This window comes from Ahaetulla prasina, chromosome 8, assembly GCF_028640845.1.
Source record: "Ahaetulla prasina isolate Xishuangbanna chromosome 8, ASM2864084v1, whole genome shotgun sequence".
In the NCBI taxonomy this organism is placed as follows: domain Eukaryota; kingdom Metazoa; phylum Chordata; class Lepidosauria; order Squamata; family Colubridae; genus Ahaetulla; species Ahaetulla prasina.
In genome coordinates this window covers 40,771,618-40,793,131 of record NC_080546.1, presented here as the reverse complement: position 1 = coordinate 40,793,131, position 21,514 = coordinate 40,771,618, and the positions used below count along the sequence as shown (strand labels likewise).

General features: G+C 33.7%; 1 protein-coding gene across 1 annotated transcript in view; it reads right to left on the bottom strand.

Annotated features, from left to right (window-relative positions):
- The window catches only part of LOC131203261 (putative uncharacterized protein DDB_G0290521), a 46,287-nt gene extending 36,152 nt beyond the window's left edge, over positions 1 to 10,135 (bottom strand). The window contains exon 1 of the mRNA XM_058193269.1: positions 10,057 to 10,135. Within this exon, the coding sequence (XP_058049252.1) occupies positions 10,057 to 10,133 (77 nt within the window). The 5' untranslated portion in view covers positions 10,134 to 10,135. The remainder of the gene's footprint in view (positions 1 to 10,056) is intronic.
- Positions 10,136 to 21,514: the final 11,379 nt, after the last annotated feature.

Here is a 21,514-nt window from a genome sequence, read left to right as displayed (position 1 = left end):
TATTTTAATTCAAAAAATAAATTTATTATCCTTATTTATTGTTTTAATGTTATGTGATGTTAAATGTTAATATTTTGTAATGTTAAAATGTGCATTTTAATTGAATGTTTGTAAGCTGCCTATAGTTGACTCTGGCAAGATGGGGAGCACAATCAATCAATCAATCAATCAACCCATGCTTCATTTGTAACTGTAACATCTTTCCTCTCTAGTTTTATTTATTTTTGTTTTAATGTATTTGCAGAATGTTTTAATTTCTGGTTTTATTGTATGTGGCTCAAAGTCACATCAAATAATTTGTCCTTATTTGCATAGATAGATAGATAGATAGATAGATAGATAGATAGATAGATAGATAGATGGATGGATAGATAGATAGATAGATAGATAGATAGATAGATAGATAGATAGATAGATAGATAGATAGATAGATAGATAGATAGATAGGCAGGGAGACAGACAGACAGACAGACAGACAGACAGACAGACAGACAGACAGACAGACAGACAGACAGATGATAGTATTGCTTGGTTTGTAGAAAGGAGGCAATCCGCCATGCACACATTATTTACTTAAGTATAACTCCTATTAAATATAATTGGGCTTACTTTTATGAAACTCTTTATGGGATCATAGTGTGTGTTTTTTAAAAAAACCTTTAGTTATTCTATTCAGAAATAATATGCATAGAGCTTCTCTTTTTAAAATATCAGATCTAAATTTGGAACATATCATGATTAATTAACAGATATTATCTTTTCTCTTCCCGTCCTCTCCCAAAACAACAATGGAAGTATGTTTTTTTTTAAAAAAATAAGATACTTTATAATTTAATTATAATGTAGCCATTTTCAATTGGCATAAATCAAGTTAAATCAAATCCAAAAAATATAAAGGAATCAGATATTTCAGATAATAAAATAGGACTTTGAAAGCTGTTATGTACAGTAAATGAATGTAAAAGCTTGCAGTAACCTTGGTATGACAGCAATTCTGTCTTAAAAGAAACAAATTATTGGCTCTTGTCCTGGTAAAATGTTGTCTAAAGCAGAAGGGATGTATACTTTATAAGCATTGTTTTTGTGAATCCCTGTTCTATGGTATCCTTTTTTTTCTAGAATATTGAATTACCTTTACTCATTGGCCTACCTAGATGCCAGTGTGCAATAAGTTTATTTATTTCATTTTATGTATGAATTGGTTTAAATCCCTTTGTTGTTTAGGGAACCACAACCTATTATGAATAGAATTCTTCTTTCTTTTAAAATGTAAAAAAAAAGTATTATTTTACTTAAAACAAAATCAACACCCCAAAATTGTTCAACATCTCACTTTATACTTAAACATTTTGTTTTGTCCCCTGGCACTTGTATACTTATTGCCCTGAGGCAACACTGGTTGAAAAAATGAAATTGAAAAGCCTTGTGAAATAGAATACAAAACAAGAGAAAATAAACCTTTTTATAGAACTATTCTTCTTTGGAAGCAAAAGAAAATGAGCTCTTTTTGCCACATTTCTCATTCAATCTAAGACAAATCACTACAAAAGAATGTCAGAAGAATTGTTTGTCTTTTTGTTATGCTTTTGTTTTCATTTCAGTCGGGATCAGTTCATTGACAGGTATATTCTCACGAAGGAAGTTGAAATAATTTAGTCCAAAAATACACGCCATTTTTATAATTGCAATGCAGAGAAAAGTTATATGTTGATTTGGTATCCTGCATAGTTTAAATTTCAGATAAGATGTTATCTCACATATTAAACATTGCACATTAAGCTTTACATGCAGTCTTAGGAAATTTTGTAGAGGAAAGGTGATTTCTGCTACAACTTTTCCTAGTTGTATTTTCATTTGCCTAGAAGACCAAGAGAATTAAGGAGGAGATTGTTGATGGAAAGAAATTAATGTTAAAATGCCCTAATTGTATCATCATTTGATGGTTGATGGCTAAGTACAGCTATAAATGCAATTTCTATTTTTAATAGGAGAAATATTTGACCATAAATAACTTAAATGGGTTTACCAATTAATCTGGCATTTTAATTACTCATGCTTAATGGTCATTGCTCTGATTTGTCACTGAAGAGTATTATTGATTTGCTTTTCACTATTGAGCTCTGGTGCACATTAACATAATCTGTTTGAGAAATATTATCTGTTAAGAATATACTAAATATAAATAGCATTTTTAAAAAGGTACAATTCTTTTTTTAAAAAATATAAATATACTGCATATATTGATATTTTTTTATCTGGATATTGACCTGATGCAATTTCCAGCTACAATGTGGGTAGAAGTGAAAAATCTTCCTTGCAGGGAAAGAAGTGATAGAGGCCAAACCTCCCCTGAGAATTTCTGAAACCTTTATCTGGCTGTTCCCAAGAGGATGTAATCAGTCTGGTGAGATGCTTGTAAATAGGCAAGCAACAATGAAGAAGCAACTCTGATCAGCTCATGTCTGGTTGTCTGACTTCTTGTTTGTGACAGTCATCTGCTGAGAGAAATTTACAGCATTTACCTTTATGTTAGCATGAAAACATCTTCCGAAGATTTGCATATAAAAATATTTTTTTTCCTTTGAAACACCTATGAGGATATGTCCTTTCCACTGGGAGATGGCAAGCGTTCTGACATTTCTGGGAATGGCCATGGTATTTCTATGGCATTGCTATTGCTAAAGCAACCTTCTGAAAGATTGTATATAGCCTATGAAATGGAACATTGTTTACACCTATCACTGGATCTGCATACTAACCTCATTTCATCCTTTCTGTTAAAGGAATGTTGAATATAATTAATATAAAGAGATAATATTTTAAGGTTCCTTAGTGCACTCTGAGCTTGGTTGTTTTCTTGCAGATGTTTCATTACCAAAACTAGATAACATCATCAGTGCTAGTAAGGAGTAGGGCTTGCTTTCAGTTTATATTTTAGTGGCTTGCTCTGGCAGTGTTGGTGGAGGGGTCTTACAAGGTCTTTAGTTGGGCTGTTTATTCTTGGCTTGCTTGGCAGTTCCTTGATTTTAGTATTGTTTACTTGATTATTGGTCTGATGTGAATTTTGGAGTTAATATATGCTCATCTAGATGCTGATTGCTGGTGACAAGGTACTTTGGTCTTTTTGTCCCCTTTCTGGCTTGTTGATAATCTCTTTTACATAGTATATAGATACTGTTTATATCTATGTGTCTATTGATTGAAATTTTGTTTGCCAGGTTTCTAGAAATACCCTTGTATTTCTGGACTTGCTTTGGCCTAGTTTTCTAATTAAAACTATGATTAAGTTAATAATCATGTTATGAAATTAAAGAGTTTTCATGTCTTCAGTCTGCTAGTTGTGTTCTACCAGTCTTCTGCCTATTTGTCCTTTGTAGTTGTTCCAATCATTGCACATTGCATTGTATGTTGTTGATGATTCCTGTTTCTTCTTCTGTGGCTGCTAAGTCTTTTAGTTTACTTAGGATGTTTTGGAGGGCTTTAATTGACTTGTGTGCTATGCTGATTCCATGTGGTTGTAGTAATCTGTTGGTTGTTTCTGACATGTTCTTGGTGTATGGCAGTGTTATTCTTTTTAGGGCTTGTCTTGGTTATGCTGTATTGGGTTGAGTGGTCAGGTGCTTTTTGATAAAGGATTGATGCAGTGAATTTGTGCCAGTCTAAAAAAAGTTCTTACCCAGCTTCTCTTGTGGGAGGATGGGTTCTTGGTTTGTTGTGGATCACTTAGTTGGTGTAGGTGCTTTTTCTGTACGCTTATGTTTCTACTTTGCTATTGTGGCTCTGCTGAGCAGAATGTCCAGGAAGGGTAGTGAGTTGTTGTTTTATTCTTCTCTGGTAAACTGGATTCCTTTGACAATATTTTTGATGATTCTGTGGACATTCTCTAATTGGTCCTTTTTTTATTATGCTGAAGGTGTCATCTATATATCTGATCTATGTTTTGTGTTATAATTGTGGAAGTGCTATGATTTTTAGGGACCCTATCATGACCTCTGCTATAGGTCCTGAAAGCAGAAGCTCAGAAATCACCAAGGACCCCTCATTTCAATCCTGAGCTAAAAAACCTGACCTCCGTTATTGATAGATAATATTCATGTGAGAATCAATATAAAATAATCACTTATTGAGTATAGTGGATATAGGTATCTTCTAAGGTACTAAGAGATGCTTTCAGCTTGTTGCTGAAGATGCAACTCAGGAATTAGAACTTTAATTCATAATACTGATTTATCACCCAAAATTGTTAACAACACTTAAACATATTGTTGACGGTCAAGAATGCATAGAATTGTTTTTTGCTTATTTGCCACTCATTTCAGAGTTTCTGGGCAGCTAAATTTTCAATATAAATTAATAATTCCTATTATAAATTCCTATTCCTATTATATTCTACAGAGGAATTATTGAGTCTGTTATTTGCACCTCTATAACTGTCTGGTTCGGTTCTGCAACCCAGCAAGAAAAACACAGACTTCAGAGGATAATTAGAACTGCAGAAAAAATAATTGCTACCAATCTGCCTTCCATTGAGGACCTGTATACTGCACGAATCAAGAAGAGGGCCGTGAAAATATTTGCAGATCCCTCACATCCTGGACATAAACTGTTTCAACTCCTACCCTCAAAACGATGCTATAGAGCACTGCACACCAGAACAACTAGACACAAGAACAGTTTTTTTCCGAAGGCCATCACTCTGCTAAACAAATAATTCCATCAACACTGTCAGACTATTTACTGAATCTGCACTACTATTAATCGTCTCATATTTCCCATCACCAATCTCTTTCCACTTATGACTGTATGACTATAACTTGTTGCTGGCAATCCTTATGATTTATATTGATATATTGACCATCAATTGTATTGTAAATGTTGTACCTTGATGAACGTATCTTTTCTTTTATCTACACTGAGAACATATGCACCAAGACAAATTCCTTGTGTGTCCAATCACACTTGGCCAATAAAATTCTATTCTATTCTATTCTATTCTATTCTATTCTATTCTATTCTATAAAAGAGCAATGCACCTCTGGATTCCACTTTTTTCTATGCAAGGCAAAATAAGGTCTTCTATTTCCCTAAATCCCAAGAATGATGATGTTGACCATTCTGTAGCTGGAAGGAACTTTAGAGACTGAAGTAACTGTGGAAATTACCTACTTCCAAAGAACTTTCAGGTGATAATCCCATTGGGATAGAACCTGGAAGCTTAAGCTAATTTGATCTATTTGGATGAGTGATAAATACAGAAGAAGGCACTTATTATTTCAATTCTGGACCTCTCAAATTTTCCAGCCACTGGTTCTTGTGTTTTCAGCTGCTCTAAATAATACATTCATTTCCTTTCCTTTCATGTATTGGAAGACTGATATCATGTCCCTGTCTTAGGATAAACGTATCAAGTTCCTTTCACCATTTTAGAAGGTTTTAGTCTCTAGGCCCCTTATAATTTTTTAGCATTCTTTATTCATCAGTTCCTTAGTGTTATTTTGGCATTGTGGTATCCAAAACTGTCCATGGTATTTCAGGAGAGGTCTGATCAGTGTAACATTGTAATAGTATTGCTACCCAGGATCTTGACACAATATCTTTATTGTGGTAGCCTAAAACTGCATTGATTCTTTTGGCAGTTGCAACACTGATGACTCATGCTTATTTTTTATGGTCTGTCAAGGCATGAAGATCCTGCTTGCTATTGCTGAATTAGGTATCACAATTTTGTACCTATGTACCTGATTTTAACTAACTTTCCATTTGTTATCACTCAACAATATTTTGTTGAATATGGCCCAACGGTCAAATCTGTTAAGATTTTTTTGAAACTTGAGCCTTTTTTGAGGGTGTTAACAACTTTCCATTCCTAGCTTTCTGTCATGTGTAAATTTCATTAATATCACATATATTCTCCCATCTAGACAATTTATAAAAGTGTTGAAAGGACCTGGGCCCAGGACAAAACCATGAGGTCCTTCACTATGTCCCCGCAGGTGAGCACAGACTCATGAAGAAACATATGTTAGGTACAGCAGTTCAGAATTGCAAATCCGTCTGGTACTGGTACCATCCATTATTGCTACAGTTTTCCAGTTTACCAAAAAGGAAACTGTCCTATTTTATCAAACGCCTTACTGAGGTCTAAATACATTATATTCATAGCTTAAACCACTAATCTTGTCAAAGAAGATTTTTCTAGCATGACTTTTTAAAACAAATCTATGTTGGCTTCTAGAAGCCACATATTATTTCAAATTACTTAAAAATGCATTGACTATTTTTTCCCTAAGATTTTCCAAGGTATTGATGTCAAACTGATTGATGGGTAATTTCCTGGCTGCATTTTTGCCCCCCTTTTAAATATTAAAACAGCATTGGGGCTTTTCCATCTTCTTATATTTTCCTATGCTCCAGGATTTTTAAAAAAAATAATCATCCAATGTCTTGGAACTAGATAACAGCATCCAGTTTCTTTAATACCCTGGGATGTTATACTTCTAGTGCAGAAGACATGAATTCACTCAGATCAACAAGTTGTTCTCCTACCAATTCTTTAGCTATTTGGATCTCATTTCTCTCCCTCTTTCCACAGTGCCACTTCTGACAAGTCAGACTGTTTGTTTTACTTTTGTGAAAAGACAGATACAAGATAAATTAAGCCGTTCACCTTTCTCCCTTTGCCTGGTACAATTTTGCCAATTTCTTCAACTAGTGAGCCATATATTTTGACTTTCAAATTATATCAGAATAATTCTTCTTTTGTTGTTGTTACTTTTGGCATTCATATTAAGCATTTGATCATGCTGAGATTCATCCTTTCTGATCCCATTCTTGAAAGTTCGGACTATTTTTTGATATGATGGTTTGCTGTATGCCCCTCTTTCCATTTTTACATTTTGTCCCCCCCATCCTTAGTTTATCAGAAAGAGTTGGGGTTTATCAGGTATTTCCTATTTTCCCTTCTTTGTTATTGGTTGTGCCTTAATTATTTTTTCAGAATTTCCTAATTCTCCTGAACGATTTTTCCCTTCAGCATTTCAATTCTTGGGAATTTTTTCTACTCTTCTTGTTCTTTTTGAACACAAAAAAACAAGCTTGTTGAAGTCACTTCTCTTAAATCTGGAACATTAATTAGGCTAACATCAGTGTTTATCCTGCAAGTCACCATGCTTACTTTTTTTATCTATGTATCTCTTCAGGCTTGTGCAAATTCAAAGACCTTCTTCCTTTCATTAGAATGTGAAAATTTTAAAAAGGAAGGAAGTTTTCCTTTTAGGCACATGAACCACTATTTTGAGCTAACAAGATGAAGTCCAACTTCTCTGCTGGTCACAATGATGTCTACTCACTTACAGAAATGCACCTATTTTTTACATCATGAAATTTTGAATGGCAAACCATTCATGTAAACGGGATCTTCCTAAATTATTTTTTGTAAACTACATTGCACATTCAAAGTTTTCTTTTTAGTATCTCTGATAGCATGGTGAACAAAGCATCATAATTCACCATATTCAATTAATTATCTAACTAATCCACCAGATTTATGTTGCACATCATAAAACGTGGACTTAATAGAATTGCATTATATTATAATAATTAAATTGAATAACTCACACTTCTCTTATTTTTATATCTTCTCAAACAAAATGTCATTGGAGCATTACAATTCTGTATTCTACAAGTCACAGTATGGAATATGTTTTTATTATTGTTATTATTGATGTGGAGTAAATGTGTGAATATTTCCAAATTTCGCCTTTGTTTTCCTACAATCTGAAAGAGCTATGATTTGACTTAAAGGTAGCAACAGAACTGACTTAACAGCTGGATTTTAAGCAAAAACAGCAGATCATCAGCAGGAGAGAAAAATCTTCCTATTGTTTAACTGCCATCTTGGGGGAGGAGTCCAATGATTAGGATTATGTGAGATTATGGAAATAATGTAAACAAATGTTAATATCTGAGTAAGAACTTCATGTACTTTTTTTACTTATATCTGTTCAATGAAAGTCAGAAGACATTTTTTCTGTTTTCTTCCTTCTTTTTCTTCTTTCTTTTTGCCTTTTCACCTTTTCTTACCTGAACTTTTCTTTTTTCATTATTTTTTAACTAGAAATTGGGATTAGAAACTTGGTTTCTAAGGAAATATTAAGAAAAGTAGTTGTTAAGTGAAACCACAACTGTATTTATGATCTTACTTCAGCTTTACTTTGTTTTATAGATGTGAAGATTGCAAATGAAAAGATTGCTGTCATAATCATAAATGGTGCCTTAAAGAGGGAATATTAGATAAGGACTACCTGTATTTATTTAAAATTAGAGAATAGTGGGGGAGAAACAAATACTTCTATATCTTCAGATTGGAAATATTTTCTTTTTTTAATATATATGTTACATCCATTACAAGTAAAGGTGAAGGATATATCAGTTTTTTTAAAAAAAAAAGAAAGCTTTTTTTTCCAAAAAAAATTAAGTTTTGAGTATTAGCACCTTAATGGTGAGACAAAAATTGGGAAATATATGAAATTTTAAATTCTTCAAAAGTTGTGATGAAATAAAATGTTGTGGCTTTAAAGTCTATTAACAGGGATACAGCACTTTATATAATGAGCCATCATCATGCATCCCACTTTCCTAACTATAAATAAATTTTGATTTAGAAAAGGAAGTCCTGTGAAATGAAATGTTTTTATTTTATCCAATATATTTCTTCTTCTCACTAAACTAGTTTGCATCTCATGATCTACAGGTTTCTTCTGTGAAAGAATTTCAAGTATTGATCTAAAGTACTTTTTCATATTTTTTCACAGTTAAATAATTTATAGACAGTGGTGGGATTAGTTAAGAATTGCTGACTCTGGTATTTAAGCAATACATACTTATTTAAGTTTATTTAAGTAATGCACAAATTTATTGGTTGATATGCAGCATTATTCTACAATTATCTTAAAATACATATTAATTTAAACCTAATTACAGAATTTATTTATTTGTTTGTTTGTTTATTAGTCCTCAAGTCATGTTTTGTCTTCTGGTAATGTCTGTACAAGTTCTTGTAGTTTTCTTGGCAAGAATTTCAGAAGTAGTTTGCTATTATCTCCATCATATGGTGACCAGTCCAAGGTAACCGTACTGGCCTTGTCCCTAAATCAGGAATAAAACTCATGGCCTACCAATCTCTTATTCATTGCACCAAACTATCTCTCAAGTATGCATATATGCTATTCATGACAAGCTGCTAAGTACATTAAAAGGCTGCCTATGGAGAGCATGAGTGCATCATGTAGCTCATTCTCTCCCACTTGATTTTTATACTCAGCTTATAGAGATACTTTTTAATGGGCTAAATGGAAAATAAAGGGAAAAGTCACAGAATATGGGAAGATTAGAGAGTGGAAAAATGTTATAGAAATGAGCTAGTCACTCTATATTTCATATTTACATTCTCAACTATCAGGCAAATGCTGAAGTAGGGTCAGAAATAATAAAAAAAATTGGTAAGGAGAGACTGAAAAGAGCTAATAATACAGACACGACTTTTCATAGAATTTAAATAGATGAGTAAGAAATGTCCAAAAGAGAGAATGTCCAACTATAATTTCTATTAAGATTGGATCGAGAGATCGATTTTGTTTTCAAATATTTTTTCAAATATTTTTTTCTATACTGATAGCAAGATCCTACTTCTTTTGCACTTTTGTTTATAAAGTTGTAGCTATTTCAGTGCATATTTTACAGCTTTTCTTAATTTTATGTCTCCTTAGTTTCTCTCCTTAGATTTATCCTGATGAATTGTCTTATAAACTTATTAAGTGTTAATAAAAAAAAAAAGCCTTGAGCAATTCTCTACTCTGCTAATTCCCCTGACAAAAACCTTTTAACCCCAAACTCTCTGAGGGTATGGAGACTTCACATATTTATGCCCATGGGCATAATAGATAATAAACATTTGCACATTGAAACAGCAATGTGTTAACATATCATACTATGAAAGCCACCAATTAGACAGCTTTTAAAAAAATGAAATACGTCTCCTAATTTCTACATACTAACCTTATAGACATTTCCGGTGGTACGTCCTGGATACAGTACATTATCCGGGTATCGGGATGAAAATTCTTTTTGAACATGAGGAAATGGTGTGCCTGCTACTCCAGTAACAGAATAACATGGGAAATTAGGACAGCAGCATATAAACTCATCAAATTCTAGCATTTACATTCCATATTCAGGTCAAATTGAAGATCTTTGGCTAGAATTGATGGGAATATTGCCAGTCGCTTAAATAAGAAAATGCCTGGATAAAATTTGAGGTTGCTCAGGGGGGGTTTCTCAGCAGATTTAGTCTCATGATGTCAAGCCAATGTTCCTTGTAAATTGGAACAAGAAACCTGACCTCATTTTCTCCCCCTTGACATGTGCTTCATAGAATTTTAATGGATATTTTTTCCCTTAGGAAAGAATGTTTAAATGCTGGTTGGTTTTGTTTTTTGCTTTTTAATCATTGCTTAAGGCTTCGCTCAGCTTCTTATTTGTTTCCCTTTTTATTCCTTGAAGTAAGATAATTTTTGCATGGTTATATAAGAAGATCTGAGATACTGAATTTGAATGTTTCCCCCCAGATTGTACAGCAATGTGGAGTTTCATTTACATTTAGAATGTTAAATAAGTTAATGGTAAATAATAGTGCAATGCTGCAGGCCATCTGACTTTTCCACATTCTTACTAGCTTATGATGACTATCCTGTATGTGATAAAGAAAATACACCCTCCTTGAGTTCTTGGTATTATGTATCAGGACATAGTAAAAATAGTATGGTCCTTAGCAATTCTTAAAAATAGGTAAATACAACTTCAAATGAACAATAACACATGACATACTACACCATGTCATCATTTACTTTACAAAAAGAAAGTCAAATGTGAAAAACTAGATACACAAATTGATAGCTTGTAGGACCATTTAGTAGAAATAACTTGAAATAATTGTTTTCTGTACAATTCTATCAATCTTTCAAATTGTTATGGAGGAATTTTGACCCACTCCTCTTTACAACATTCATTGAGGTTTGTGGTCATTTGTTTATGTACAGCTCTCTTGAGGTCTCACCACAGCATTTCATTCAGTTTAGGTCTGGATTTCGACTTGGCCATAGCAACAGCTTGATTCTTTTTCAGCCATTCTGTTGTAAATTTGCTTGTATGCTTGACATCATTGTCCTGTTGCACGACCTAATCTCAGCCAAGTTTTAGCTGTCAGATAGATGACCTGACAGTTGACTCGAGAATACTCTGGAATACAGAAGAGTTTATGATTGACTCAATGACTTTCTAATTGTAATGTTCTGAACTTTAATATTGAATATGTTAACTGAGGCCTGTGGAATCTGACATGTAATTCGTGGATTTTTTTGTAATTTCTGTGAGCATTGGGATCTTGGGGTGAATTTTCTAGAATGTCCACATCTGGAAAGAGTGCCTTGAATGTTTTCCACTTGCAAATAATTTTTTCACTATAGAATGATGGAATTTAAATTGTTTATAGTCCTTCTCAGATTTATGGGCAGCAACAATTCTTCTCTAAGATCATTACTGATATTCTTTCCCCCTTGGCATTTTTTAACACATACCTCAATGCTGGAGATCAGCAAACTCCTAAACTTCAGCTTTTATAGAAGTAATTACACTTGCTGATGTTCAATTGATCAAGGGCATTTGATTAGCACCACCTGGCTGCTACTTAGCCTCTTCATGCCTACCATCTGGAAGAAGCAAGGGTATACTTAGTTTCTCATGGCTTCTCCATTTTGGCTTTCTTTTTGTATAATAAATGATGACATGGTGTAATTGTTATTATTCATCTGAGGTTTTAAGAACTTCTAAGGTCCAGATGATTTTTACATAAACCCATAGAATTCAAAGAGGGTGTACTTTCTTTTTCACATGACTATTTGTAGATGGAGGAAAAAGACTAAGAAATTTTTCTATAGAGACATAACATTTATAGCAATCTTTTTATGGAGTATACATAAATATTTTTGTACGTGAAAAGAGAAATTGGAATGGAAATCATGAACGAACAGAGGAAAAAGAAATGTACTATATGTACTGGAAACTGTGATGTTTTATAAATAATACCAATAAATTAAAAAAACTTTATTTCATCTATATTCTCAGATAGATGAAATAAACTTTAAAATATAATATCACAAAAAGATTTTGTCTGATTTCATTATGACTGAATGCTAAGCAAATTAAGGCTCACAGACAAAGTTGGATTGAGTACCGGTACTTTAAAGTTCATTATTACAATTCCATCTATAGTAATCCTATGACCTCTTTTCTATGAAAATTATTTATTTCAACAAATTATTTCAAAAATGGGTTCCTTTGCATCTGATTTAAGCAACTCAGCAAACTGCTTCCTGTTTGTGGCAATTCTATTATATGCATACAAATACCTATGACATTAGGATGGCAGTTCTGATAATTGAAGTAAATTGTCAGAATTAGATTTCTTAAACTGTTCTAAGGTAACATCATATTTTGAGCTAAAGACTGGTCACTTCCATGCCCCCCCCAGTCAATAACTCATTTCCTTTGTAAATGTGATCTGATGATAGAACTGCTTCCCCCATCATTAAGTAATTTATATGTTCATTTAAGATATGTGATAGATAGATAGATAGATAGATAGATAGATAGATAGATAGATAGATAGATAGATAGATAGATAGATAGATAGATGGATGGATGGATGATGGGTGGATGGTGAGACAGACTACACATAAACATCTATGAGAAACTCAGAAATTGCTTGCCTGGAGCAAATGTTTAAGCAAGACACAGGTTTGAAATATCACACCAGATTTTGCACTCAGATTCAATTTTACACTATACAAATGATAGTTAGAAAATTGGACTTGGAATTAAAATACAGTTCACATAAATTTTATTGCTATGGTCAGATTAATCTTTATACCACAGAGACTATACTACATAATTAAGAATGCAATCAAGTTCCACATTTATGCCAAAGTAAAATGTTTAGTATCTCTAGTGTAATTAATTACCCTTTAGCAAATCTTTTGCTGAAAAATGAAAGGTAAGGATTTGCTGAAAAGTAGTTAGACAAGAGAATAAAAATAGCGAAGTGCATAATAAAGATTTGTATCAAATAAATGTTCCATCTGTCCTAAATTATAACTTTTTATTGTTTAGAATAGACATCCATTCAAGTGGAAATAAGTCAAATACTTAAGTTATTCATACTGTTTTCGGCAATTAAGTACCACCTCCTTTATCTTCTAAGTTCATGTATTCCTAAAAACTGAGAATTTTATCTAAAAAAACTCCTGCTCTGATTCTGGTGTGTTTCTGAAAATTTCATTAGAGCTGTGAATTTTGCATCTCAGGGAAAGGAATAACAGTCTCCTTCCTAAATAGTTTTTCCTTTGTTTTTACCTTTAATCTCTCTGTGTTTGTTTTTTGTATACATTTCCTAGCATTTTTGTTTGTTCTGGAACTTGGCTATTTTCTTTCAATTGCAGCTATTTTTGTTATATTTTCTATGAACCTCCCAAGTGATGGGCTTCCTGCTGTTTTTACTATATTGGTAATGTTTAGTATTAACTCTACTAAACACTTGAGTACCATCCATTGGAGGTACAATCTACAGGGATAGTAGGTGCTCTATCCATTCAGCACTAATCCTTGATCTGGCCCATTAGCTTAGCATTTTGATGGGTTCTTTTCAGGCTGGCTGCATGCACCAGTAAAAGTAAGTATAAAAGAAATCTCTTGCCTTAATTCTAGATCTTTATTCTCTAAACTGAACTGAATTGGAATTGTTCTTGTGTTTGTTTGCTATATTTATGTGAACACACTATTTTTTTTAAAAAAAATTCAAGAATAATTTTTAAAAAGTTTGTATTTATTTTTACTAAAAAATAATTATTTCAAAGTATATTCCAAATTTCACAATGTGGCAGGAAATGAGCAGAAAAGATATATATGTATGTATATGTATATGTACATATATACAGGCATATACATATACATGTACTCTGTTCATTTCCTGCCACATTGACTGTGAAATTTGGAATATAATTTGGTATAATTATTTTTCAAAAAAAAATAAAAAGCCTACACACACACACACACACACACACGCCTTCCCTTTACATTTAAATGGTATAGAGATTTATTCTGGACACTATGATTCCTATACTAATGAAGTAGTGTGATCTAATGACAGACACACTGACAGATGATAGAGAATAGAATAGAATAGAATAGAATAGAAGTTGAAAAGATTTGGAGGTCTTCCAGTCCAATCCCTTGATCAGGCAGGAAACCCTATACGACTTCAGACAAATGGCTGTCCAATCTCTTCTTACAAATTTCCAGTGTTGGAGCATTCGCAACTTCTGGAAGAAAGTTGTTCCACTGAATAACTGTTCTAACTGTCAGGAAATTCTTCTTAGTTCTAAATTGCTTCTCTCCTTGATTAGTTTCTATCCATTGCTTTTTGTCCTGCCCTCAAGTGCTTTGGAAAATAGCTTGACTCCCTCTTCTTTGTGGCAACACTTGAGATGTTGGAACACTGCTATTATGTCACCCCTAGTTCTTCTTTTAATTAAGCTAGACATACCCTAAACTGGATAAGAGAGGGAGGGAGGGAGGCAGGGAGATAATCTCTAGGATATCAATCAAAGTTCATCAGTGGAACTACGATCAGCCACTTCTTCTACATGGATGACATCAAGCTCTATGCCAAGAGTGAACAAGACATTTACTTACTGATCTGCCTGACACAGATCAATACTGAAGATATTGGAGTATAATTTAGACTGGACAGGTATTGCTAGATGGTAGTCAAGAGAGGGAAAGTAGTTAAGATAGATGAGATGCTATTACCAGCAGGCCACATAGCAGACATACAGATCAGTTATAAATACTTTGGCATTCTTCAATCACATGGGAACTACAGTTAGAACTTAAATAAGATAGCAATATCCAAATACCATCAAAGGACAATCAGATCCTGAAGAGGAAAAACAAGATCCATGTTATCAACATGTATTCCCTGCCAGTCAGATACCCTGCTGATATAGTGACCTGGTCAAACAAGAGCATGGATGACTTTAATTTAATGTCTCCTTCAGAAAAGATGAGTCTGTATAAGACAGCCAAATTTATGCAGTTATTATTTCTCTTCTATGAAAAAGTTTTTGGGTGAAAACCATAAAACGAGTTTCAGAATTTGGAACTTCTGAATCCCAAAGCTTCAACCAAAAACTGTCTACTATTGACCTCACCCCATTCCTAAGAGGTCTGTAAGGGGCGTGCATAAGAGCACAAACGTGCCTACCGTTACTGTCCTATTGTTTCCTTTTGTTATATCCAATTAATATAGTTATTACATACTCATACTTATATATATGTTTATATATTGTATAGTTATTTCATGCTTATGCTTATATATACTGTGTGACAAAATAAAAAAATAAGATAAAAAAATAAATAAATTTATTTATCTGGGGTTTTTTACCCATCTCATCTAAGGGATAAGGTAGCTCATAACAGTTAAAGATAACAATCCAGTAAAAAAGTTAAAAACCAATATGCAACCATATAAAATCAAGATGGGTGATTAATGATAAATTTTCCCTTGAAGATGGAAAGATTTTCTTCTTTTCTTAACCGAAAGACACAAATTTCAACTTCAGTAAAACATGCAAACCTCCCCATTGCCTGTGATTGATCATGTTGTAAAAGAAAAGACTAAACATAGACTGAATAAAGAAATCAATAAAAAAAGAAAACTAATTGTCATTGTTAATTAGAAGATAGTAGGCCATTCAGGTAATATTATATGGAAAGTACTTACTTCCACATGATACTTCACAGTAGATTACTTATAAAGAGGATTTTGATATTTTTCATGTATGTTCCGTTAAATGTATATTACTTGAATGACCTTCTAATGTTGCTTTCTGAGAAGTATGTAGGTATCCACAATGGTTCAGTGTTATGAATTATTCATCAGAATAACTCATTTTATGTTATTGAATGTTTAGTTGATAATTAAAATTATAATTTTAATAGCCGAATTTGTGGTCTGATGTACTGCACCAAAGAAATCAAATAGTTACAAATTGGATGACTTTTATATGGAATCATTAAAAAAAGTTTTATAAAAATGTAGATAACTGCCATAGAAATATTTATGATAGTCTTAACATAGTCATAATGTAATTGACATAATTGTACAAAAAATGTAAGGAATCATATTTTGTCTTAAAAGAAATCAGACAAAATAAATATCTTTACAAATGCCAAATACTATATATACTTGAATACTTGCACCACATTTTAGCACATATTTTTATCAGAACCTTAAATGCAAATATTCAATTTTTGTCCTGTTACATTTTAAAAATCATAAAAATCACAGCTTCTTTATTGTTTAATTATTTCTTGCAGAAGGACTAAAATCTCTTAATCTTTTTTTCCCAAATGCCATCATTCTGCTAAACAAATAATTCTTTAAACACTGTCAAATTATTTACTAAATCTACACTACTATTAATCTTCCCATTGTTCCCATCACCCATTTCCTTCCACTTATGACTGTAACTTTGTTGCTTGTATCCTTACGATTTATATTGATATTGATTGTTTCCCGATTGCTTATTTGTATCCTATGATTATCATTAAGAGTTGTATCATTAAATGTTAAATTTGTACCCTATGACTATCATTAAGTGCTGTGTTATACCTTGATGAAGGTATCTTTTCTTTTATGTACATTGAGAGCATATTCCTTGTGCACCAAGACAAATTATTTGTGTGTCCAATCACACTTGGCCAATAAAAAAAATTCTATTCTATTCTATTCTATTCTATTCATAAGGCTTGCCTTTTAGCCTATTTGCTTGAATGCATACTCAGTCTATCTATCTATGAATCTATATTAAAATATCAAGCCTGTATGCAGCTTTGTGTTAAATATATTTATTAAATTATTTCTTCTATTCAAGTCACTTCAAGAACTACTGTGTAAAGAGGTTACTTTGGGGTTAACAGAAACATACCATAAAGCTAACTTGCATTCATATCATATAAACTAATTACTTAAACAATCAGATGGCATATGGATGATTCATCCAATTGAAAGTTTAATTCCTATAAAAACTTACCAACTCTAATTGTCATTATTTTTCCTGACCTTCACAATGACTATACTCTTTGTCTATCTGTTCTGACGAGACCTGTCCAGTACCTGTCTGGCATAGCTCATATCTTTTGTGGCAAATGCAGTACAGTGCAGGCTCATGTTTAATCAGTGGTCTATCACAACGTTAAGAACCTTCTCTCAAGTTCTACTTCATGATCAGGTGCGTCTTATCTTGTACCTCTGCATCTGATTTTTTTTTTCTACCTAAGGTCAGAGGTTTAAATTTTTCTCCAATGAATAACATCTTATTTATATATTTAATTATCCAAACCTAGTTCGTTTGATAGAGTTCAATGTTCAGGTCAATCAACATCCCTTGTGAGATCTAAAAATCTATCCTGTTTCTCTCCCCCTCCCGTATGAATATATATATGTGTGTGTGTGTGTGTGTGTGTGTACATACTCAGCCATTTTCAAATCTGATGAGCAACCTTTCTATCCCTTTGCCTAAATCATTTATAAAAATGTGAACGAGGTCTTGGCCCAGGAGACAGCTTTGAGACACTGGCCTGCATTCTTTCATCTATGTGGCCATACATTCATTAACAACTATGCTATGGATACAGTTGCATGCATGTTATAAGTACATCCATAATGTCTACATAAAAAAGCTCAAATTGTGCCCACCAAGCTATTTAGAGTTTTAAGCTGATCATATTGGCCTCCTGTGCCTTTTTATACATTCAAGCCCTGTATTTGCAGACAGTGAGGTTAACCACAGCGTGGAGGCATTGCTTCCCTGTGCTTTCAAGCTGAGCCAAGTCATAGATAACACTGTGCTTTTCTTAAGATAGCTAGAAACTCTTTTGCTTCTATTTTATCACTGAAAACTGTGTTAGTATCTCTTTCAGCCAGAGGCTAGTTTTCCTTGTTGAGTGCTAGTGTTTTTCTATAAAAGCCTTCAGGCCATTTATTTTTCTAGCATTTATATCTTATTGGAGTTTTGAGGGTGGCCTTTTCTTTTCACTGCATGAGCCCATAAATGATTTCTTTTAATCCTCAGTCTTCTAAAGAACAATGTCAGAAACTGTTACCTCAGAAACTTCCACTTCAGAACTCTTTTCTATATGATACACTCTATTAAGAGCATCCTGTTATTTATTTTTTCAATGCAGTCTTTTCAGGAACTATTGTATACTCCAAGTGCTTTTTGAAATTCCTCTCAGCATGTATTTATATCCTTAAATTAATTGTTCAGGCAATTTTTGTACGCAGCTTGAGCTGTGAAGATATAAAGATTTAAAGAATGGGAGGATTTTGTGTCAATTTATAAAGAAATGCAATAGTTACATTCAAACAGTCACCTTAAATCAAATACTTTTAATGTATAAGATTAATAGAGCTGTACATTGGTCTACACCTACCTACATAGATACGTACATCCTTTCATGCATGCATGCATACATACATGCACTCTGTGTGTGTGTGTATAGATAGCAGTAGAATAGAATAGAATAGAATAGAATTCTTTATTGGCCAATTATGATTGGACACACAAGGAATTTGTCTTGGTGCATATGCTCTCGGAGTACATAAAAGAAAAGATACATTCATCAAGAATCATAAGCTACAACGCTTAGTCATAGGGAAACAGTCAACATAAATCTTAAGGATAGCAGCAACAAGGTTACAGTCATACAGTGGGAGGAGATGGGTGATAGGAACAGTGAGAAGATTAATAGTAATGCAGACTTAGTAACTAGTTTGACAGTGTTGAGGGAATTATTTGTTTAGCAGAGTGATGGCGTTCAGGAAAAAAGTTGCTGTTGTTGTTCTGTTGTGCAGTGCTCTATAGTGTTGTTTTGAGGATAGGAGTTGAAACAGTTTATGTATAGGATGTGAGGGGAATGTAAATATTTTCACAGCCCTCTTTTTGACTCGTGCAGTATACAGGTCCTCAATGGAAGGCAGGTTGGTAGTAATTGTTTTTTCTGCAGTTCTAATTATCCTCTGAAGTCTGTGTCTGTCTTGTTGACAGTTATAGAGGTGCACATGACAGACTCAATAATTCCTCTGTAGAACTGGATCAGCAGCTCCTTAGGCAGTTTGAGCTTTCTGAGTTGGTGGAAAGAACATTCTTTGTTGTGCTTTTTTGATGATGTTTTTGATGTTGGGTGTCCATTTTAGATCTTGCGATATGGTAGAACCTAGAAATTTGAAGGTCTCTATTGTTGATACTGTGTTGTCTAGTATTGTAAAAAGTGGAAGTATGGAAGGAGTTCTCCTAGAGTTTACCATCATTTCTATGGTTTTGAATGTGTTCAGTTCCAGATTGTTCCGGTCACACCACGAGGCTAGTTGTTCAACCTCCCATCTGTTTGCAGATTCATCATTATCTTGAATGAGACTAATCACTGTTGTGTCATCTGTGAACTTCAGTAGTTTAACAGATGGATCGTTAGAGATGCAGTCATTGGTATACAGAGAGACGAGAAGTGGGGAGAGCACACAGCCTTGGGGGGTCCCTGTGCTAATTGTACAGGTATCTGATGTGATTCTGCTTAGCTTCATCTGCTGCTTTCTGCTGTTAGGAAGCTTATGATCCATTTACAAGTGTGTTCAGGTATCGCTAGCTGGTTTAGCTTAGTTAGAAGAATCTCTGGAATGATGGCGTTGAATACTGAACTAAAGTCTACAAAGAGGACCCTTGAGTAGGTCTTTGGAGATTCAAGATGATGTAGGATGTAGTGCAGAGCCATATTAACAGTATCATCTGTTGATCCATTTGCTCAGTATGCAAATTGCAGGGGGTGGGGTGTCTAATAGCGGATCTGTGATGGTTTTCACGTTGACAGCACCAGCCTTTCAAAGGTTTTCATAGCTACAGGTGTTAGATAGATAGATAGATAGATAGATAGATAGATAGATAGATAGATAGATAGATAGATAGATAGATAGAAGTTTTTTCTCCGATAATATTGTCCTGCAAACTAGATCATGCAAAACATTTGCTAGACCAATTATCAAATACAGCTCATCTGTCTGGAACCCACATTGTATATCAGACATTAACACAATTGAGTGAGTCCAAAGTTATTTCACGAGAAGAGTACTCCACTCCTCTGCTCACAACAGAATACCTTATGCCACCAGGCTTGAAATTTTGGACTTAGACAATTTAGAACTACACCGCCTTCAGTCTGACCTAAGCATAGTACACAAAATTATCCACTACAATGTCCTACCTGTCAATGACTACTTCAGCTCCAACTGCAATAATGCATGAGCACACAATAGATACAAACCGCTCCAAACTCGACTGCAGAAAATACAACTTCAGCAACAGAGTAGTCAATGTCTAAAATGCACTACCTGACTCTGTGGTTACCTCCACAAACCCCCATAACTTTAACCTTAGAGTTTCTACTGTTGACCTCACCCCATTCCTAAGAGGTCTGTAAGGGGCATCCATAATCAGACCAACATGCCTACCGTCCCTGTCCTACTGTCCCCATTTATTCATATCCATTTCATATATCATGTTTACACTTATATTTGTTACCTTATACAGGTTTGACAAATAAATAAATAAAAATAGATAGATGTGGTTCCTACATATATGTATCTATCATTTTAAATGTGTTGATTAGGCCATCTGGTATTCTGCCTGAGTCTCATGTGATAATGGGGTTTATATTTCTGATCTCTCAAAGTTTATTTTATTTAATAGATTGCCAGATTCAAACTTACTGTGGCAATCTACTATTAAAAATTAATATTAGTTCATAGTATTATTCTGCATGTGTGCACACAAATACATGTATAAATATTACAACTGATTGGAGGAGTAACATATTTAAAGCAAGGTCTAAGCCAGGGGTGTCCAAACTTGGCAACTTTAAGACTTGTGGACTTCAATTCCCAGCTGAGGAATTCTGGGAATTGAAGTCCACAGGTCTTAAAATTGCCAAGTTTGGACACCCCTGTTCTAAACAAAGCTAAGCTGGCAAACAGACAAAAGGAAGATCCAGAATGACCCAGTCTCCAAGAGTTGAAGACACAACCATGTCTGCAGGTTTCCTGGGCAACATAAGAGTGGGAGTCATACAAGTTTATGGGAGATTAAAAACTAATCCCTTCATCTAATGAAGGGATCTAAACACAGATGTTACACTAGACATTAAGCAATGGTTTTAGATCAATCCAGGACAAAAGAACAAGAAACAGTTTGTGATTCGCTACTGTAACTATCATTACGAAGGTATATTAGCAGCTGTTAATATTCCAAGTGTGGGGTTTGTTGCCTTTTCCAGCAGTGCTAAGTCCAAG